Source organism: Pseudopipra pipra, chromosome 1, assembly GCF_036250125.1.
Source record: "Pseudopipra pipra isolate bDixPip1 chromosome 1, bDixPip1.hap1, whole genome shotgun sequence".
In the NCBI taxonomy this organism is placed as follows: Eukaryota; Metazoa; Chordata; class Aves; order Passeriformes; family Pipridae; genus Pseudopipra; species Pseudopipra pipra.
The window spans coordinates 90,128,400-90,151,737 of NC_087549.1; the positions used below are offsets into that span (position 1 = coordinate 90,128,400).

A 23,338-nucleotide genomic window follows, 5' to 3' on the forward strand; every position below is an offset into this window, starting at 1 on the left:
GCAGTAAGTCATAGTATTCACACATGGGAGAGTCACTGCAGTCCAGCTGCTATATTTGAAAAACAAGAAATGCTGTTATCACTTCAGTGACCCCCACACTTAAACTAGTCAAGTGAAACTGCTCCAGACTGAACTGCGGGGAACTCTTTTCTTGCAAAGGGCCAGACTCATGACCAAATCAGTTTCTGTTATCTTCCATTTCCAGGGCTTTGTGACTTGAGTATTCTGAAAATGTAGGCAGAGGTTATAATTTTTTTCAAATACTCTGTACTTTTGGAAAATAGTAAGTTGAAGAAGTATCTGGTGAGACTCCTGCTGTTCTAATAGTTTGTGGTCAGGCAGTGCTGAGAGGTTAAAAATATCACTTCCACCTTCAACACAAAACACACATCAGCATTTAGAAGAACTCACATTTTTGCTGTACTGTTGCTCCTACACCTAGATATAAACACCTTTGATTTTCCCATGAAGGGGTAACCATCCCAAAAGCATCTGTCTTTAGGATTCCCCTCTGTTTCACAGTCCCCGTCAAAGAATTAAATCTACTTGTAGTATTTTGATACTTCTTCCTTTATCTGAACGTGGATGAGATTGCCTGCAGTGAGGAATTCCTGAACATGAGTGTGTATTTGTTTGCTCCAGAGGCAATGGTACAATGGTTTTTCAAGGAAGCATGGGCAGTCTTCATATTTTTATACTCTCTCTCTAATCAAAATGATGGATTTAGACTTAAATTTCAGGTAACCTATATCCTGACAAGATTTGGATGTATTGCACTTACGTGCTAAGGCATGTTTTGTGGCTGTATGTGAGGATAAGCTTGAAGAAGTGGCTTTGGTAATGCAGCAAGGAGGAACGATGGCAACCGCTTCAGTTGTGTTGCAGTGAAATTGAAAGGTTTTGAACTCCTCCAGAAGCAGCCTGTCTCAAACTCCATGAGATCCCAAAACATCAGGTCTGCTTAGAGACTGAAGTTGAGGAGGATCCCAGCCACTGGGCTAAGGTAGCCACCAATTCCAGGAAACAGCTCCAGGGACAGGTCTTGACCATGTGCAAGAACATTCAATTTTTCATCCCCTACGCATAGAGTTCATGGTAGAAAAGGACAATGAATTTTTCTCTACCCTTCCTAGCCTTTGCCATCAAGATTGCTTGCCTGGGCAGTCTTACTGGGGAGTAAGTACTGAAAGGGACAACCCAATTAAAAATACTCCCAGGATTTAAAACTCTCCATTTTGACTTCCATAGCCATTGGTCTGTAGAAGGAATGCACAAGCACAACACTTTTTAGATATGCAAGAAGTTCCACAGTCGAAGGTATTCAGAGTAAAAGACATAGTGAGAGGGTAAGCAGAGCTACAACATGAAAAACACAAAAGGACTGGTCTGTGTCAGTCAGCATAATGCTCTGTGGGCTGCCTCACACCAGGCAATTTTTTTAAAGTTCCTGAGAGTGGAAATAGCAGATGAGTTCAGGAGTACAAACCATGGTTAGGGGCCATACATTTTGAATACATCACCTATGCATCTCTGAGCCTTCACCCCATGCTGGTTTTTTCGCATGATAAGGTAAATTAAAGTGTCTGGGTAGAGTCCTTTGCATCAGAGTGTTTCCTCTGAGGTCCTGTTTCCTCAGTGATTTCAGGTGTGTAGAGTCTCCTGAGTAACAGAAGAGTAGCCTTCATGTGTTCCCATTGCTGCAGAGGTCAAGCTACTCTCTCATGGTCTTGTCCAGCTTCAACCCAGATTCAGCCGATGTTATCAAAGCTCATCCATTTAGAGGAAGTCATTCTCCACTAAGTAGCATCGGCCTCTGTGAAAATACACCAAAGGATTTAGCAAGTTTGAGAACAAAAGACTACATATGTTATCCCTGTGCAAAATTAACTTTAAACTCATAGCCGGTTTCTGAACATAATCGGTTCATCCATGTTTATATAATAATTGCATTACCATGATTCTTTTCATTTCTGTGTCATCTAACTGGAACAGCTTTAGTAGTTTAAAAATAATACATAATTTGTTTTTTATATCTGCTTGTCAAGAATGTCTCTGATCCAAGATTAATTCTAAGATACTCTTCATCTACAAATTATTTTATCCGCATCTTTGACCTGTTTGCTGTACTTGAGCAGCTCCCCATGTAGCTCTTCTTCAAGTGAGACCTGACTTAGGGTTTATATTTCAGTCATGATTCTGTGCCGTGTCTGATGATTTCATTCAAATCCAAGGACAAATTTTAGACTCTAAATAAAGACTAGAGATATTCAGAGGTAAGATTAAAAAAGGTTACTCTCTCAGTACAGAAAGCTGTCATGCTTATTATTATGACAAAAAGTAAAAGCCAAAATTTTACCTTATATTTTACTTTTTTGCGATCATAAATCCTCATGGATCATTTGAATGCTGTTTTCTTAAATCATGCTAATATACCTTGAGAAGCACGAAGTGCACTTAAGACAGTACGATCTCAAGATGCTCAGCATATTATGATAGGCATCTCACTTTGTGAAAAATATGTAGATATCCCTCCAAAAAACAAATGTTACTGGTTTCGTCATGCATATTTTTCTCTGCTCACAGTTACAGTTGAATTTAGTCTGAATTAATGCACTGAATTAATGAATATATTTCTGGACACAATCACTGCCTTTCATTCAAGAAGCAGTTGCTCTGCATAAGAAACAGTTACATTCTTTGATGAAACCAGGTAACTGACAGAACAGCAGCCCTTATCCCAAACACATGTAATCGTGTGTGTGTTTATAAAAGGGAGACAGAGCCAGTGCAGAATACATAGCATTACTACTCAGACAGCCAGGTCGAAAAACATTCAGCTTAAATACTGGCTGAACTGTTGTTTGATTTTTGCTGCCTAGGGAAATAAATGGGTTTGTATTGAATGACCACAGCAGTTAGAAAGGGGGCTGTGCTGCAAACGCTTGGCCAAAGCCTTCAGCTTTGATTCATGTTGCCACCTTTTAGCCAGCTCAGTAGATTGCTCTCAAAGCCATGGGTCAGGTTTCAGTCTAGTATGATGTGACTGTGTACCGCAGTAGCTCTCTGTGTCTTCAAAAAGCCTCCAACAAAACTAAGAAAGTCAAGACCTTGGTATTTATAATAATTCCAAAATAAACAGGAGACCATCTTCACTCACTATAGAGAAGCTTTAAATGGTGGAAGCATAATTCTGAATAGTTATCAGCTAATGTACTTTCAGACTTGTTGATTGCTGTGTCCTAACACCGAAATGAGACTTAACTTTTTTTTTCAGTATTGTTTTCCAAAGTGGTTTGCACTTTTTAGCCCTGTGAGGGTAAAACGTGCACTCACTTGAATGATGTACAGCTCCACATTGAGTAGTAATGTGGCTAATCAGAGGTGCCCAAAAATCAAAAACCAGATCCTGAAATCCTGAGTTTCCCTTTAAAAAGTAATTTAAATGCTTAGTAAAATTAGGCTCTGCTTATTTGCCTGCTGGGTTTTAGTATTACATGTCAAATTTTAGTTATATTTTCAGACTTCCATTCATAACCATAGGGGCTGAACACTTTCCTTTTTAAAACTGTAATTGAGATATCCATGTAGTCATAGCCTCCAGATACCATAGTGCTGTGCTTAACAAGTTCTGAGATAAAAATCATGCAGGTTGACACCATAGAGAGTTATCTGAATCCTTGCTTCTGTTCTTTATTATTTCTAATGTGAAGTGGTGTTTGATAGGAAAGAAAGTGCCAGCTTCTCTTGCAGAAATTTTGTTCAGATAGATGAGATATTATTTGTAACTATAAAAACAGGTTTTCTAAATGGAATCTGATATATCCCTGTACCAAGACATTATGTCAGGCAACTATAAAAGTTATTTTCTCCCTTACATAAACTGTGGTTATTTGTGTGTGAAATAGGGACATACTCCTGTGATTTTGCTTGTGTCCCTTATAGCATAAAAGTTGGTGTAAGGGAAGATAATAATTCTTGTTATTATTATTAAAATATTATAAATTAGATATATGTGAATATTAGTATTCTTTAAGAAAGCTTCATAGCTTCAGTTCCAGCCCACTCTCATTCCTGACTTCCCAGCTTCAACAGAGACAGAGGGAAAACAGATTTTTTGTCACTGGATGGAACTGCATGTTGAGGATGGTCAGGAACTAACCAGCTTAGACCACAGGTCATAACGACCATCCTAGGGTAAGCAAAAAATCAGCTGAGATATTTGACGGATCTTTCCCAAATCTTAATAACCCCTTAAGCAAGTGGAATGCTGTCAGACTTCTGTGAAACTGTTGTGGACAGAACATCTCAGACAGACATCTCCAAAAATTGCTCTGCACAAGTTGTATTTTGGAGATACAAGCCAAAGGCACCAGGTGCCTATCAAGTCGCTCTATCACCCCCCTCCTCAGCTGAGCAGGGGAGAGGAAACACAATAATAGGTCAAGAGAAGGACAGGGAGAGATCATTCACCGATTACCATCATGGGCAAAACAGACTCGACCTGGGGAAATTATTTAATTAATTGCCGATCAAATCGTAGTAGCATACCAAGAAATAAAACTATGGATCACTATGGGCTGCAGGCGGACATCCTGCCTCACCATGGTCTTCACCACAGGCTGCAGGGTAATATCTGTGCCTGAAGCATCTCCTTCCTCTTATTCTTCATAGACTTTGGTGTCTGCAGAGTTGTTCCTCTCAAGTAATCTCACTCCTCTCTCTGGATGGCTTTTTTCCCCCTTCTTAAATATGTTACCCCAGAGGTGCTACCACTGATGGGCTTGGCCTTGGCCAGTGGTGGGTCCATCTGGGAGCTGACTGGAGCTGGTTCCATCAGATATAGGGGAAAGTTTTGGCAGCTTCTCACAAAAGCCACCCCTGTAGCCCCCCTGCTACCAAAACCTTTCCATGCAAACCCAGTACATGTATACATACAAGACCTCAGTCCAGGTTCCTCATTTGAAGCAAGCTAGTGGAGATAGTGGATTTCATTTAAAAATATTTCTGCATCTTATTTATGGATCTTTTTTGTCATTCTGCTTTCTTCCAACTATGAACAGATGGGGAACTTTCCATACCAAATGAAGAAGGAGCTTTGGAGAATGGGCAGCCTCTGGGCTCCGGGCAAGTGCTGAGCTCCAGCCAGGTATCCCTGCCAGCCCTAACAGAACTGGAGTCAGTCCCAGCATCTGTGGAACCCTGCTCATACGAGGTGCTCCCAACCACAGAGATCATGGATGGGACAGGTAACATCTTCTTTACATTATCATGTAGACACTCTAAGCTATTTGAAAAAAGTTTTTGACTTTGGTGTTGAGCCCTGAGAATTCTTTGTCGAAGATGAAGGTCTTCTGATATAAAAGGTGACAACATAGAGATGTCACTGAGTGCTGCACAAGAAATTTTGACTGACTGGGCATAGAAGTAACCTCTACTTCTAAGCTGCTTTTGGAGTCAGACAAAGTTCCTGCACTTTGTGAACATGTAAGAGTAGATTTCCAACTCTCAGTCTACATCTCAGATGTGCCAATAAGCATTAGAGTGGAGAGCTGACAACATATTTGAACCCCGGGGTACGACATCGTGACCTGTAGCTGCCACGTGGTGTTGGGTGATGTTCACACCATGCATCTGTCAGTAACTAACACATCCAGTTGCCCTACCCTAGGTGAGTCTGGCTGCACTTCTTCCCCAGACCATGCAGAGAGACGGCAATGCTCTACATCAAGGTTAGCTCCTCTTTCTGCATCACTTTATGCTGCCAAGAGTTGTGGACAAAGGTCGAGTGAGAAAAAGTGAGCAGCAGAAGTAATTATCCATGATCTTGCACAGCTGTGCAGCCTCTTTGAAACAGAGTAGACCCTGTGAGGTGCTTTTACATTTACTGGATAAGTTTAGAGACCACCTGCTAACATATCTGGTCCTAAGCAAGCTGTGGTGACAGACTGTCAGAGATGTGACATTTTAAAGCTCAATTTGGGTTCAAGACGTGGGAATATATCCCAGCCTGACATAAGGGAGCTGGCTTCTCTCAGAGGTAATGGGAAATTTGGTTGTTGTGTAAATGTGTGTTACTCTTCCTCTTTCTTTCCTTCCTTCTTTCCTCCTTTCTATGTTATACAATGTTTGAGTGTAATCTATTAGTCATTCCTAATCTGCACTGCAGTGCTGCTTTTCTTGTCTTACATTGGCTGTATCCGCTGCTGCTTTGCTCGTAACGTTGTTGGGTCTATGATGTGGTTGTGTCCTCCAGTGTCTGAAGAGAGCCCCACATCCAATGAATCCGGCGTCCTCCTGTCCCAAGATCCTACAGCTAAGCCAGTCCTGCTACTTCCCCCCAAAAAATCTGCTGCTTTCCCTGGAGACCATGAGGACACCCCAGTGAAACAGTTGTCCCTCCTCAAACAGCCCCCTGCCCTGCCTCCTAAACCTATTGCCAGGATTGCCAGCCACTTAACTGGTAAGTAGGTATTCCTGGACCCTCAGCACCATTTCCCTTATAGGAAATACTGACATTATAGCAAGGTTCTCAATGTTCTTCCTCCTTCTGTAACACTGTTTGCATTTGTTTTTGTGTGTACTGGTAGTGTATGTGTTGTACCTAGGGCAGGGATCACGAAATCTTCAGAGTAAACCTTCATCAAGGTTGCTCCAGGGCACTTCCCCTCTCAGCTGTAATTACCTAAGATTGCTGTGGCATTTCCTAACCCTCCTCACTCCTATTCATCAAAATTTACCATCACCACTGAAATTTCAGGATGTGCTTTGATGGGAAAGGAAGTATCAAGAAAATATTAGGATATCTTTAAATGGCCTTAATGAGGAAAGGCACGGGAGTTGAGAGGAAAGGAAGAGTTTTGATTTCTCCTTTTGCCCTTTGTTGCTTGTACGCTCAACTGCTATATGGGCGGGTCCCCCTCCACACACCCTTTATCTTTCCATATCTTTGTCATTTACTTGTCCCCCTGATCCTGACACAGGAAGTTCTGTCCCATAACTTCTTGCCATTTTGCTTTACCTGCCTACACTGTCTGCCCAACTGCTCCCCCTTTCCACCCCTGCTCTGACTACTCCTCTCCCACTGGTGAGTCCAGCTCCAGTTCTCAATGACCAGGATTTTGTTGTCCTATGGGTTTATGCTGCAATTGATCTCTTACTGCTTGGAAACTAGCAACAGTAGACAACACAGGCTTCTTTTTGTGTTCCCCATGTTTTCACAAATGTCCAAGCTTTTTGAGATTCAAAGTTCTAGGTACATGTGGAAGGAAGACTGGTGGGTCTCCTCTCTCCACTCTCTCATTTAAACTGCTTAAGCAAAGATGTCTACATTTACACAGACTAAAGAAGGTTCCCTTAATACTTGCCTGCACCTTTTGAACAGTGTGCTCATAATTGCAGCTGCTGCACAGGAGGCAGCACCTCAGAATCCTGAGTCCAACACAAGGTGTGATGCATCTCTGTACTGGGGCAGCTACCAGTCTTGCCCTGGGTTGATCTTGTTTTATCGCTGCCCCAATATATTCAGGGCTGATGTGAGAAATGCTCAGCCCACATTAATACATTGTAGTTTGGGGTTTTTTCCTGAACAGTTAGTACCTGTTTTATTCAGGTTAATAGCTATATCAGGAAAGAGCTCATTATGAAAGAGGATGTTCTGGTTTTCTCTGACATCTCTATGTAGTCTCTTCATGTTTCTGTTTGGATGACCACACCTTTTTGTTCTGTATAGTTCTGTACATTTTATGTGAAACCTCTTTACTTTCTTGCCTGTCAAAATCTGTACATAATGATTAATATTTTGCCTTATACTACAAACTGAAAGGGCAGTCCTGCAGCCTGCAAAGCCAGGCAGTAGTATTAATGGCTTCACGTGAGGACAAAACCAGCTTCCTATGATTTCCCATAACACTCTGTCCCAGTTATAAGAAGGTGCTCAGAAATTAGGCCAACACGGAACAAATAAAAAAATAGGAATAGCATAGGAAAAAACTCAGGTACTAAATGTCCTTCATTCATAAGCCTTTCTTCTGTAAGCAAAAGCAAAAGAATCAAAGGATGAGAGCTTCTGGTGTAGTTTTTTTTATTTTCTGCAGCTGCAAATTTTGTGTGAAGTAGAATCAGGCTCAAACTATAAGTGAGTTGCTTGATGGTGATGACTTTCCAATGAAAGTGAAACAGAACTGTGAATTCTCTTAATTTGTGGTGTCTCATCCAGTCTTAAATAAAGTCTTGTATGGGCATATAGACAGTGTCTTGTGCATGCATATACAGAACCTTCAAGGAAAAGGAACAGAGATGCAAATTTAGTCATAGAGCCCTAATTTAATTGACAGTTATTCCTGGTGGAACTGAAACCCTCATTTATACCTTCCTTATAAATAAAAGTATTGAGCTTGTTCTTAAGGGTCCATTTACTTTGGTGGTCTAAAGGAGATACATGTTGCTCAGTGCCTTGTGTTCCCCACTGGAAATTATATTAGCCATTTACAATCTCTGGAAATGAGCAATCAATCCTAATGAAGCATCCTCATCAGTGAGAAGCAGAATTAATGCTATTCTTTTACTAATTACTCCAGAGACATCCTCAGCTTGTATGTGAGAAAACAAGCAAAATCTGGATTCTGGCATTCGAGGTGCAGATTCTTTTCTGTTCTTGTTGCATACATATTTTTCTACTGAAGAATTTGTGAAAAGGTTGAAGGACAAATTAAGACATCCTAAGCATGGCTAGTGCAGAGTGACAGTGGTTTAATGGTCTGGTAGGTCTGTTCAAGAAGAATGTGAGAGATGTGATCCTGTGAAGGGTTCAGGTACACAGTGAAAACACAGAAGCAACTCCACTTCTCTTTAAATATATAGATGTGTATGTGTACATAAGTGTATTTATTTCAGGAAAACATGCTTTATACAGGCCAATAAATTACTACAGGCATGGTCAGAAGTGGAAAAAAAAAAAGGAGAAATATTTTAAATAGAAATATTGAGGAAAGAAAAGTTTGCTTTGAGTCTGACCACCTCTTGCTGTGAACTTATCCCAAAGTTCTTCAATAAAGTCATGAAAACTGACTTGCAGAGTTTGACAAAGGGCTTAATACATGTTTTAGAAATTGAAAAGAAACATTCCTTACCTCTGAATGCATTTTGAACTGGCTCAAATATCTATCCACCTGTGCCAAGACAAAGATTGGCCTTTCAATTGATAATAAATGCACATAAAAGAGCAGGCCTAAATAAACACGTAAGAGCATGTTTAATCATGGGGAAAATGAAAAGAAAAAATCCCTTTTAAAGGTGAAAGGAAAAGAGATTTGCCTCTAGCAAATATAAATCACACAACCTTGGCATGCTTCTTCTCAAGGCTGAGGTACTGTGGGGATGGGACAATATAGAAACAGAGCCAGAGCCAAGAGCAGACTGCAGAGCAGCCACTGGGAGTGGTGCCACCACTGCTGCAGAAGATGCTCAGTGCTTTGCCTCACGCCATCTCCTGTGGTCGTGATGGTGCTGCCTCCACTGGGAATGACCCTGTCACAGCACAGGGTGTGGAAGTGCCCACACAGCCTTAGAAGATAGGCAACCCTAGGAGAAAAACATGAACCTTAACTGTTTTGATATTTGTTTCACTGCTCTGCATTTCCTGCTGGCCAGTCACCTCCCGGTGAGCCCTATACTGGTTTTTAGATATGATTATTATTATTATTAGACAATGTTCATGGACAGAATTTCTTTCGCTGGTTTATTTCTCCGATATCCACATGCAGAACCCAGGCATTTAGAACAACACTTACAGTTTCCTTTACTGAAAATGTAGGACAAGCTGAAATAATCACCTGGGACCAAATTTAATTGGGGTGCTGGGATAAGGTCCCAATATTATCGTAAAATCTTTAATGGCCAAAAGTGATAAGACTCGTCACGTCTGATTTGATAGACCCTGGTGATGTAAAGCTGCCTTTGATCTTGATTCATTAAGCTGTTGATGCTCACCAGCATAGATAATGTTTTCTGAAATTAGTTTTATTTTCCAACTGAGTTGCCAGTAACCCATAAAGTCCCCTAAAACTTCAGAAAACAAAATATATACCACTAACATGGAACCTCAGCAACATCTGAGTGTCTTTGAGCCCAAGTTTAGTCTAATATTTGGGTAAGGTGTAGCTTTGGTTGTATCTGGCGACTTTACTATTGCATTTAAGCTTTGAAAAGTCTTTTGCATTCTCTTGCTTTCTTCATTCAAGATTTTGAAGAGACACATTGCGCATTTTTAGTTCTGAGATTGTGCTTTCTAGTTATGTCTATGTAGAGTCAAAACTAATTCATAGTTAGAGGCAAACATTTAGCAGAGTAGGAAATATTAGGTCCTCAAAAGTTACTTTTGATAGTGCAGAGAAGCCAAGAATGAGGTTTGAGAACGTGAATGCTTGGGGTTCTGCTGCATTGCCACAACACAACTGGTTGTTAGTGACAACTTTATAAAAGTATTTGCAAATAAAATTTATCCTGTAAATACTCTCTGCAGTATCTTATAGCGCAATAGTCACGTGTGTCAGAAGACTCCTCTGTAAATGAGCCCTTGTAAATAATCTACAAGCTTCCTCCACTGTGGCGTTACCTCCAGCTGCCTGCTCTGACAGGCTATGTTCATAAAGAGAGGTTACAATTCTCTCACTGTGTGCTTGAAGGAGAAGGAACTGAGCAAAAGCAGCTCTCCTTCACCAGGTTCTCATGAGAAACTGGACTCTGATGCAGTTGCTCTCTCCATACTTCCTCTCTGTGCTGCTACCTGGAGTGGAGTACGTAGCACATACCAGCATCAGGAAACCTTCTCGTCTTTGAAACCCTCTTCAAGGCCTTGCACAGGAATTCACACAGAGCTATACTTTTCAACCCTTTAGGCTAAGCATGCCATGCTTTTGTTCTCCAAATTCAACTTGAACCCTGGATACATAAGTGATACAGAAGAACAGTAAAGAATTTCTGTCTCAAATCTTCTCTGAAGACATGCTGCAGATCTTGCTGTAGTCAGCAAGAGATGCATGGCAAATCTTTGAGAACAGTTTTTAACTTGTCCTTATGAATCTGCTCAAAAACTCATTGAAATAAGAAAAGTGACTCCCGCTGTTTAGACACAAGTGTTTACTGGGGAGAAGACCTGAAAAAGTAAAGCTGCTTGTCCAAATGCTGCCAGCAAATATCAGGGACATCACTCCATGTCCACTGTAGAGCTCCCTCAATAGGCCACACTGGTTTTTGCACTGGTTTTCTTTTCTTGCGTGTTGCTTTACAGAATTAATAATTTGGATGGAATTTAAAGAGTAACTCATTAGCGTTATGACAAATTGTATTACTTGTAGTTGTATATAGTCCAGCAAAGGTCACAGTATAAGGTCATTCAGCTGGGAAGGAACCTCAGCAGGTCTTTAATCCAACCTCCTGCTCAAAGCAGGGCCAGCTATGGGATCAGACCAGGTTGCTCAGGCTATGTCAAGCTGGATCTTGAAAACTCCAAAGGATGCCAGCTGCACAACCTATCTGAGCAAACCTGCTCCACTATTTGGCTCTTCTCGTGGTGGGGAAACATTTTCCTTATAATCCAGTCTTGAACCTCTTTTGTTTCACTTTTTGTCCACTGCGTCTCCTCCTCCCACCATGCACCACTGTGAAAAGTCTGGCTCCACTTTACTGATAACCTCCTCATAGGGACTGGAAAGCTGCTGGTAGGTGTTCCCCCTGCAAGCTGTCTTTTCTCCAAGCTGAGCAAGGCCCAGTCCCTCAGGTGCTCTAGCCCTCAACCATTGCAGTGGCCCTGTGCCCAGCTCATTTTGGGTTTTTGATATCTTTCCTGGGGCGTCCTAAGCTTGCAGAGTAGTCTAGATACAGTCTAAGGAGTGCTGAATAGAGGGAGAATAATCCTTTGATCTCCTGGCTGTGTTTCTACTTGTACCACCTAGGAGTCTTTTGCCTTTCCTTGCTCTCAGGGTACAATGCTGGCTTATATTTGGCAAGGAGTCAAGAAAGAGCTTTTGTGCCTCTGGCAGTATAGCAAACACAGCCAGCTCTGCCACAAGCCCAGGATTCTCAGGCATGTCCTCTTTCTCCATGCCGTAGTTGAGCTGGGGCAGAATTTGAAGATTTTAATGAGCTTTTCTACCAGCCCTGCTAGAGCACCATTTGCTGCCACACATCCAGAACTTCCTAGAACCTTGTCTGCAGCAGTTGTATCTGCAGCATGTGCCAACCAACTCTCCAGCCATCTTCAGTGACTAGAAGCATCTGACTCAGTGTGCTTGGTGTTCAGCTCAAGTGTACCACAAACACATCAGAAGAACCATACATGAGCACACCTGTACAACAAATAAACGTGTGTTTATCTATCTCCTGAAAACCCCAAAGGAAATGCAGCAACTGTAGCTGTTAGAAAAATGATCTGTGAGGAAGAGGTAAGAGCTGCTTGTCAAAGGTCTGATGTGTAGCAAATATTGTGACATCCACAACTATCTTTTAAGTAATTTATTGTCATCAAGAGTGGGGAAGTTGATGTCTATCATCTTTTTGATCAATTCTAGCATACAAGTTATTACACAGTGCTGAGTGGTCACAACCCCACTGGGAACCAACATCTTACAAAATTGCTCATTATTCTCTTGAGTATGGAGAACCTCAGCTGAAAGAGACTAATCAGACTTGCACATCTGGCTTCACACAATTTTCTTCTTTTCTGTTAAGAGTGCTTTGTTCAATGATTTAAGCCTCTGGTATTGTTCTGCTGAGAAGACACTTATCAAGATTCCTTGTTCATATTTTCCCTGTCCAGCTTCTTATTCATCTACAGATGACCATGGATATTCCATGCTGGAGACAATAACTGTTTCCACCCCTCACTTGTTCACTGATCTGTCCACATAGTAAAACTTGCAGTGCCAAAGTCTGCATTACTCATGTTGGTGAAGATACACTGTTACGTTTCCAAGGGAATGGATTGAACTCTCCTCCCATTGTGGTCATCCTCCTTTTAACCATTTTTTTAAAACAGATAGAATTCTCCTGAAGGTGAAGGGCAGACAAGTAGATTTAATGACTCTGGTTCATTTTCAAGGATCTGTTTTGGTATTAGGACCATATTCAGGCTCAAGAACCTGGGTGTAAAACAGTCTGAATAAAGACATTAAAAATAATGTACAGGATTTTTGTCAGGTGTCCAGTGGAGTCACTCAGCACTGATAACCACTGAAAACATGTTGATGTGAAGTATTTATTTAATTTTAAGTGGAAACCAAAGGTCCATACCTTTGTTATGAAGAGTGGAAACCAGAGTGTGCACATCTGATTCATGATGGAATGTGTGGCTACTTGGGATAATTAAGCTAGACTTGTTCTCCCATACAACTCCAGAGCTGCAGTGCCTGTGTCACAACTCTACTAAATGAATGATTGTGTGAGAAAATAAATTTTCATTATATTTTAGAAGGAAGAAGGAAGGATTTCTGTTTGGTTTATACTTGAACTATTTGACATGTCATGCTCACTCTCAACATAAAATATTGCTCTGATCTTCAAGATCAAAAAAGGCAGCAAACCCAGAATACTTTCAGTTATTCTTTTGTCAAAAGCAAGAGATGCCTGCAGTTGGGATCTTTTTGAATCCACCGTTAAGTATGACTGCCACAGAGTAATGGGGCGTCCAGGCACAGGCACTGTCAAATGAAGACTTTAATTGAGATACTGCAAAAAAGGATCTTAAACCAACCATCAAAGCTGCGTTTGTCAAAATGGAAGTGCAGATCTCAGTGTAGTCTTTGTAATTCAGTAAGAGCTCTAGAAGTAAAATTGCCTGAAGCACAAATATAAGAAGAAGTCCACTTTGTTACTACAAATCCCATAGGAACCTTATTCTCAGGGCTCTATACAATTTACTCTTTTATCTTTCTGTTAATTACATTTTATTGAAGAGGTGTGTTCTTTTATGCAGGATACCAAGAGGTAGTATATACAAAGAACATATATGTAAGAAGAGCTTTGTGTGCTTGAATAGAAAATCCTGAAAGTGTTTTCTTTGTACTGCTTTGGCAAATCCATGAGTTATATTTCAGCCTTGATGGAACCATCAGAAGAATTTTTGCCTGCAAGAGACAGCATGCCAAGTGGATTTGATATTACCTTGAAGGCAAAGACTTGGATTCTACTCTCTGTAACTCTCCCATTCTGCAATGTGGAAAGGCCACTTTTTCTCCATGCTTCTATGTCATGGTTTAACCCCAGCCAGCAGCCAAGCCCCACGCAGCTGCTTGCTCAGTCACCCACCAGTGGGATCAGGGAGAGAATCGGAAGGGTAAAAGCCAGAAAACTCATGGGTTGAGATAAAGATAGTTTAACAGCAAAAGCAAAAGCCATGCATGCAAGCAGAGTAAAACAAGGAATTCATTCACTGCTTCCCATAGGCAGGCAAGTTTTCAGCCATCTCCAGGAGAGCAAGGCCCCTGTCACATGTAACGGTTGCTTGGGAAGACAAACGTGATCACTCCAGACATTCAGCCTTCATCCTTCTTCTCCCCATTTTATGCACTGAGCATGTCATATGGAATATCCCTTTGGTCAGTTAGAGTCACTTGTCCTGCCTGTGTTTCCTCCTAACTTACCATGCAACCACAGTCTCCTTGCCAGCGTGGCAGTAAAGCAGAAAAACTCTGTGCCAAGACTGACCAGCAACAACAAAAAGGTCTCTGTATTATCAAGCCTGTGTTCAGCACAAATCCAAAATCCAGCCCTATCCATCCTAAGGTTAATTAAGAAAATTAACTCTACCCCAGCCAAAACCAGCACCGGGTATTTCATCTTTGCACTCCCTTTGACTCCTCTATGTTGTTAGCCTATAAACACTCTTGTTGCCATGGGATTTAGGTGCTGAAAAATCTCCCGGAGCAGTTAATTAGAGGTGAGATAAGAAAGGGTTTATTTCGCCAAGGCTAAAGATGTTACAAGACGTGCGCCTGTGCCCGAGAGGTTACATTTTTATAATACCCTCCATCCAATCCCAAATGTGTCCACCCTGTGGCCTTTACTCTGGTCCGCCCCGGGTCCACCCCCTGAAAATGGGTCTGGGGTGCATTTCGGGACCCCCTGTTCATCCCATCTTCATCTCCCTCAGAGCACAAAGGGTACATAGTTACCCAGTTTTTGACCGTGTTCTGTGGTTTAGGCCCTGATATGCTGTTCTGCTAACAATTTAGGCCTTGCCTTGACAAAAGACTAAACATTTCTACTGGATTCGGGAGTAGGATTGATATAGGGAGCATAGAATGGGGTAAGAGGGTTAAGGAATGTGTAAACAAGGGTGCTACAGAGAAAGGGATGTAAGGGAGGCTGCTTTTAGAGTCTACTTCCACTACTTATAAAACTTATAAGTCTTACAAATATTAGAAAAATAAAAAAACATTAGGGGCTTAAGGCATCACTCTGAAGAAAGGGAAAACTTACTCTCAATGTGTTGTTCCTAGTCCAGCAAAAACACTAGTATTAAGTGGATACTGTGGATGCAATGAAGCTGTGACTAGCACTAAAATAAATCAAAAGGTGTATCTGAACTTGGCTCTATGCATGGTCTTTTTCCACCTTATGATCCTCAATCATTTTCTAGAAGTGTTAGTGGTTGGAAGTCCTCCTATTCACCCTTGTGCACCCTGGCTATTAGATATGGATGGTAGTACAGGCAATATCCAGAATAGGGTGTGAAGGAGGAAAGAATAAAGGGGGCGAGGGCAAGGATAGTTAATACTAAGAAGAACCATCTGGAAAAGGACTTTTGAAATCTGATTGCACTGAAGAGGGTGATAACTTTTGGAACCTGGAGAGCAGCAGGCTTTCTTGGGTCAAAAGAAGATTCTGGCCCTGCAATTCATTGACCGTGTTACAGCAAGAAGAGTGGACTGAAGCAGCAAGAGACCAAAAATCATGCAAACTTTGCCCACAGAATTACATTGCAGAGCCAAATGTCTGCACTATTACAGGCTGGAAAGGGTCTGGTCTTGCTCCAAAGAGATAAACTTACAGTTGCAGCTCAAGGTGTATATATATGCTCTCTCCTTTGCTCTTAGCATGTGTTGTGAGCATTTCCCCCTCCCGTCTTGGCAACTACAAGCCCTCATGTTGCTTCTTTTCCCTTCTCAAAATATTTCACAATGCAACTCCAAAAATCTCCATCCTGCAGTTGAGTTCTGGAAGAGAGGTTTTTAGGTGGACCTCTCATTGATTTCTCAGGGAAGTCTTTGCCCGGCTGGTCAACTATGGGGTTTAGTGAACATGCCTAGACTTAAAAAGGTAAAATTCAGTGAATGAGTCCAGAGAAAAGTGCCTACCAAGTCTTCTGTAAAAAAAATACGAGTCCTAAAAATCTGCTGCCCTTTATATCTTTTTCCTCATATACCCTTCATTTTTCCAAACCTCTCTTGTTTAGTATTCGAACCTTATTTCTCACTTTCCCTGTAATGTAATTTTTAACACCAGATGTTTTGCACATTACAAAGCTGTAGGAAGCGTGACTTGTAGTAATTGCACTGCAATGCCTGAGAAGGATCATGAATCCCTGAGCTTTTCCTCTGTCAGTGACGGTGGTGAGTCATGCTGTAACTTCAGGCACCAAATTGCTCTCTCCCTGTTTGTGGGTCTGTTGAGTGGAAGATATGCTTACCTCGCAGGGCTATTTTGGAGGATTTGGGCTTTAAAGCGTCAAAGCGCGCCGCAAGCCTTGTTAAGCATTGCTTAACATGTTTGCTGAGGGGCGCGCACAGCCCTGGGATGTTTTTTGTGAGACTGAAGCACTGCAAAACAACAATATTTTTTCTGAAGACCACACTGAGTGTACGGTGTGCAGAGTCATCTGTTGCAACAGGGGAGGGGTGCACACTCCTGTGTTGACTAGCAACCTCAGTAGCTGCTCACCCAGGCTGATACTCTGATCTCCATCTTACTGACATGAAAATTAACACCAGGGCTCTCTTTCTTTTGTTTTAGATCCTGGCGCTCCTGTGAAACTGCCTTGTATGCCAGTTAAACTGTCACCTCCACTACCTCCAAAGAAAGTCATGATTTGCATGCCTTTAGGGGGGCCAGACCTCTCTCTCTCATCCTACTCCACGCAGAAGAGCTCCCAGCAGCCTTTGACCCAACAGCATCACACTGTCCTGCCATCCCAGTTAGCAGCTCACCAGCACCAGCTCCAGTACGGCAGCCACAGCCAGCACCTTCCTTCTGGGTCCAGCACGTTGCCCATTCACCCTTCAGGGTGCCGGATGATAGAGGAACTGAACAAAACGCTAGCCATGACCATGCACAGGCTAGAAAGGTAATGGATCAACTTTTAAAATTACACCTTGATGTGCACCGTTTTCTGCTAACCCTGGTATCTATATCATCACTTGAGTTACGTTCATAGTACTTGAATGAGGTGTATCCTCTGAGGTCTAACAACTTCAGGGCAGAGGCATTCCTGGAGAAAGAGAAACAGGGGAAGAGCCTTTCCAGGCTTGTTTGACAAGTTTGTGGCAAAAAGGAGATAAAGACCAAATTTCCTGAACCCCAATGTCCTGTTCAAGGAAGCAGATAATACAGTCAGTGCTGAAGTTTTAATAGGACATGCCTGGCTTCCAATATATACTATGGAGTGCATAACTGCGGAGCTCCAGTTGTGTGTAGGATTGCTATATGCAAGGAAAGGAAGTGGAAGATTCATAAAAGAGCAGTAATAATCCAATGTGCCACTCAAGCAGAGCACCTGATTAGTATTACCAATTAGCTCGAAACAATCTCTGTGGACTTCCTACAAGTCACTCAGAGGGGTTTTAATACAGTATTTAAATTATTTCAATTCATTTAAATTAAATTATATGTTTGATCTTAAAATAACCATTTAACCCATTCCACAGCAGCTACCTTCTTAGCCATTTGCATCTGAAGGAGAGTAGCGCATTTGATCAGCCCCCACTTTGGGGCTGTTTTTTTTTACTGTCACTTGTGAGTATCTCTGAATGCTGCTCCAAATAGTCTGACTAAGTGAAGCATGTTGTATAAATACAAGCCGTCCTCATAGACTGAAAGATCAGCAAGCTTTGGAAAATTTATTTCGTCTCATAGTGGAAAACTGAGGAAGTCCCAGAAGAGGAAAGGTAGTAAAAAAAAAATGACATGTTTTATTTAGTACCAAGGGCAGCTTTGTAGCCAGCTTGTTCTAGGAGCATCAGATCATCCTGCTCATACACAGGAAGATAAAATATTTGGTCTAAAAGGCAAAATGCTTAATTATTTACCCCAATACCTCTTTGTGATAATGTTACCTTCATTATATTGCATAGTTTAAAATAATTGGATTATTGAGGGCAAATTTTCCTTACTGCCTGAAAAGCTGTCAGGAGACCAGAGCCTGTCCCACACTGCCATCTTATTTCAGTACTGGAATAGTGATTACATCATGAGGTAAGGGGTGCAGGTTTAGTTTCTACAGCATGGGGGAATTCCCAGCTGGGGAAAAACTGCTGGGACTATAAAGGAGATTCCTATTCCCATCAGTAAAAGAACTGTAGAGGTAGAGTTAGAAAGAGCATCCACATTGCCTCTCCACACCATACCCAGTGACTACCCATTTACCTCTCGCATTGCCAGCGTGGCTAATCAGGTGCATCTGCATCTCCCCAAAGCTCAATGCACCAGGCACAGAGGGGTAGCTGTTGTATCCCAAAGGCTCCTTTGGGGCTACGCTGCCCAGGCCATCCCCCATTTAGGTTGGATATCTTACTGTCTGGCTCACACTGTGCACAGAAGGCACTTTGTTATCCTGAGCTCAGGGACATCTCTCAGAGTATGACTTCATTGTGGCATCTGTTGCCCCTCAGCAATGAATGCTCCAATTTCTAGTCATCCATCATGCTTATGTCTAAAAATACATTTAACTGATTTAAAGAAGGTGATGCTGTTTGTACATAACTATTAATTTGAAGCTGAAGCTCTGCTGCTTGTTAAAAACTGAATAAGGTAGGATTCATTTCCCAATGTGAAGCAATTGCCTTCCATTGCAGAAGAAAATAAGAAAAGGGTTATGGCACTGATATTTCATATTTAAAATTAATAGGAATCCTAGTTCATGGTATTGCAGGCAGTTGATTTTTCATAGCCTTTTTGTGTTGATGAACTGTTATTTCAATCATGGATTAATTTATTGAGTACTTCAGTTGTGCTCCTTGTCAAAACAAATCAATAACTTCTGCATTCAAAAGGGAGAAAATAGGGGATGACCGTTTCCTCTGCAAGACCAATTGTTCTTTTTATAGTACTTAGAGGTAAAAGTATTTCAAACAATATACATGTCTGTGGAGCTAACACTTGCTGTTAAATTCTTAAATTGCTTTTTCAAGACACATTGTGATCTAGGTAAATTTGCTACATTTTCTGCAATATTTGTGCAGATTTTTAAAATATATTTATTTAACTTGGGAGGGGATTATTTGTACCAAATGCCAATGTTTTCCACTATTTTTACAGTAGTTATTTTCCCTTAATTGTACAAAATCTGCATTAAACCCAAGAGAAATTACACTGCAATATTTATCATTGTACACTTCAGCCCAGAACTCTTGAGGACCTGTTAAAACTGCAAAGATCCTAGATCTACTTCCCTCTGTTTAAAATTTGGGAGTGTGCTAACATCTGTTGCATGCATAGGATATGCAATGACACCCTAGTTTCCTGTATGAACTTTACAGTTGCTTCCAAGATAACAATGTACTGGGTCACTGCTGTTGGGTCAATAATCTTGAGGAGATAAGAGAGCCTGTCAAGTCTCTGAGGCACCTTCTGGGGAATGCTAAGGTTCATTAGCAGCTATTTTTTTTTTTTTTTGCTAATCTCAGACATTATCTCAAAAGAATCCTACAATTTTACAGAATAATTGCCATGCTGCCAAAGCTCGTAATTTGGGGGATTATTTAGACTAGTGGTTTTTTTTTTAATAAGGAAGGATTATCTAGACAAGTACAGGTTTCTGCTTTAAATTTTTTCTTTTCCTTCAGGAATTTTTCCTTTTCTTCCTTGTGTCTAGTTTCTTTGGTCCTGCTGCAGTGAAAGCTCTTCAAGGCCATTTAAGCTCCATTGATACACACTGAATCCATAACCAGTTTGTGTCAAATCCACATTTTGCCCAGTAAACTTTTATTAGACCTCACAACTCTTCTCTCCACCAGATCTGTAAGTGTGGACAGGAACAAAGAATGAAAGGCTGAAATATCCCCTTCCTCTAGCAATCTGGATTTTTTCCTTACACAGATAAGGTCTCTATAATTCAGATAGTCTAACACTGATAGTTGAAATCACTACTTTGCCAATGAGCCACAAGCTTGCCAGAGAAAAATGAGCTCTCCCTCAGTAAGGGTCTGGAAGCCAGAAGTTATTTTGTTGTCTTTGACCTTGAGAAAACCACTGAGCCTCTCTACCTCTATTTTCCCCTCTGCAGGAGTGATTGCAGGTTACTGCCTCACCTAGATCTAGTGCATATTAATAAGTTAATGTCTTGAGGTACATTAAAAGCATGTAATAGCTATTCAAGTCCCAGTTGCTCTTATGACTTAAAATGGCAGTTAATTCCTGGAATTTTTTTTATTCAGTTTTATTACAGACATTATAGAACATTAAGTTCATTTGCACACTTAACACTTTTGATTGCAAACATTTTGTGGGACTCATAATGTCTATTCATAATCTATTCTCAGAAGGGCAATCTGTCCCTTGTCATAGTATGACTATTATGACATGTCATTTGTGCTACCAGTTTGTCTCTATTTTCCCTGATAAATTACCGGTTTTATTATAGATTAAGTTGAAGCAGAAAAATGTGTAATTTCCACATAACCTTTTTTCTGCAACCTCTGTTGCCAATTTGTGCCCTACTGCAAACGACTTTTCCCTTCAGCCCAAAGGGTACATGTCAAGCATTAGTAAAATCTAGATTTGGGCACTGTTTTTTACCATTTCAGAATGCATTTTAAGAGTTGGTGAAAATCTGATAAGCCCTGACACCAAAATATCCTCCTGACTGAAACGAACTTGAGAAGAAAGACTGTGCCCCAAAGCTGTGAGTCACAAACAGCGGCAAAGGAAGCTTTAGCAACTCTCTGGTGCCGCTGGAACGTGTCTTTAATTTTGACTTAGCGAGGCATTTCCTTGATCTGAAGTAGCCTTATTTTCTGCCTTGCCCTTATAGTTCTCAGTCTGTCTGGAAAGGTGGCAATTAATTTCAATTACTCTGTGGGCTCACGTACAGGAGCAGCTGAATCAAGGCCTCTTATTTGTTCAACATAGGTACTAAAGAACTGTTAAGTGGCAATATCTCACTCCGGGCTAGAATTGCCTATGTGGCAGAGCAGTGAAAAAGACAGTGTGTGAGACCAGTTCCTCTGGGACACCCAGCCCAGCTTCAGACTGTAGATTTACGAAATGAAATGCATTAGACATTACTGTCAGTGTCTTGTAAATATTATAAAACGTATTTGAGTCAGAAAGCATTTATCTTCCATAAAACTTGTCAAGAGAATTACCTCTTGTCTAAACTTCAGCATTGCCTAAGGATAGAAACACTTAATATTTATAACTCTGCCTTCTCTCTCTGTCTCTGACACACATGCCTGTAGTAGAAACATATATACAGTGGTTTAAAGTTTTTTCAGATTTTTGTTTTAACTGGTAAGTACAGAAAAGTGTACTGTGGATCTGAAAACATGCTGATAAGAATGTAACCCTTTATTCCAAAATCAAAGGGCTTGGGATAACAGATGAGAAGCATGGGGGTTTTTTCCACTAGATTTTACAGGAGGGATTTCACTTTTTTTCTTTTTGATTTTTTCTGTACCATGAGTCCCTCATAAGCTTCAAATGAGACTTTTCATTAAAATATTTTCCCATAAGAAATGTTGCAAGCTATAGTGATGTAACTTTTTTGCTGTTTTGATCATGTAAAGATGATGCAGCAATAATTGCAAGTGCTTGTACTAGTGAGCTATGAATTATTCAAATCCATGTGTTAAGATGCATTTATCGTCTTGAAACAAGTTCTTGCTTCACTGTAGCTTTGTTCTCTAATTTTGTTGCAAAACACAAAACTGATTTAAAAAGAGCTGTTTCAAACAATAGTGTGTTTTTTGGTGAATAATGCTGAAAAATTTTGTTGTGTAGACTACCTAACTATGTGAGAGCTTTGCTAATGATCCAGAGGAATTTATACACAATGGACATATCCACTGACCTTGATTTGTCTTTCTTAAGTATACTGCAGTACTGCATGTATTTCATAAGTGCTTTGCTTAGACAGCTGACTTAGCCAAAATGCCGTGGAAAAGGCTGATTTTAATCAAGAACAACACAAAACACCAGGAAAAATGAGGGGCTTAAAATAGAAAGTAGTATTATCAAGAAAGTGGATGATTCAGAAAAATGACAATGAGATGGGAAGCTGTCTATTTCTAGATCACTAGTTCAAATAAAGATCCTCTGTGGTAACTTGTAACTCTTGTTGCCATCTGATACTTGCTTGATAACCTAAACTGATGAATCACTGATATCTGTTACCCTATGTACTCACCCATAAGGAAGCATCTGTAACCTACATCCATCCTACACAGAACAGAAAAGAACCAAGTTGTCCTGGATGCTGACTACTTTTTGCTCCTTTCATTTGTACTTCCAGAAAGGGCTTAGTGAACTTGTACTTACTCTCTGTGTATGTACTGTTTTAGAATTAACTTGATAATCCAGTGGTTATGTGTTCACTGTTGGAAGTGGGGTTTTGGGGGTTTTTTAACAATGTTAATGGAATTCAACAGTATTATAATTTCTTTCTGAAATTTGATTTCCTGCCTTTCCTCATAAAAAGACTTATTCAAAAATTAGGTTACAGGGAAAACGGATTTAATGAAGTTCATAAGATTAAAATTCTTAAAGTTTTTCAATAAATTAAAAGTTAGCTGAAAGTTTTTAAATATTCTAGTGTGTTGATGTGTCATTTATGAGAATTCAGCTGATGAATTTTAAAACTACATCAGACTTTTGGGTCAAAGTCATTGAAGTTTAATACAAAAATTCACAAGCCAGTTATTCATGAATCTCTCTTACTTTGTGATACAAAACGTGGACTATCACTAAGAAAATGGATTTTCTCTTAAAGACATCCAGTAAAGCTCTGCATCGTATTGTTGGTTAGTCTGTAATAGTAAATGCTGGAATTAACAAAATTATTTCTTTGAAGCTGAATATGATAATAACAGCATGGAATGGTTTGCTCATAGGATCCAAAGCTTTTTCTTCC

The 23,338-nt window shown here is 40.6% G+C and overlaps 1 protein-coding gene across 9 annotated transcripts in view; it reads left to right on the forward strand.

The window, feature by feature from the left end:
• The window catches only part of PHACTR1 (phosphatase and actin regulator 1), a 306,676-nt gene that overhangs the window by 229,063 nt on the left and 54,275 nt on the right, over positions 1-23,338 (forward strand). For 7 of the 9 annotated variants that reach the window (XM_064664551.1, XM_064664575.1, XM_064664556.1 and 4 more), the window contains 3 exons: positions 5,061-5,246; positions 6,254-6,460; positions 17,008-17,338. In XM_064664551.1, the coding sequence (XP_064520621.1) occupies positions 5,061-5,246; positions 6,254-6,460; positions 17,008-17,338 (724 nt within the window). The remainder of the gene's footprint in view (positions 1-5,060; positions 5,247-6,253; positions 6,461-17,007; positions 17,339-23,338) is intronic. The other 2 variants (XM_064664592.1, XM_064664598.1) reach the window with 1 other exon arrangement.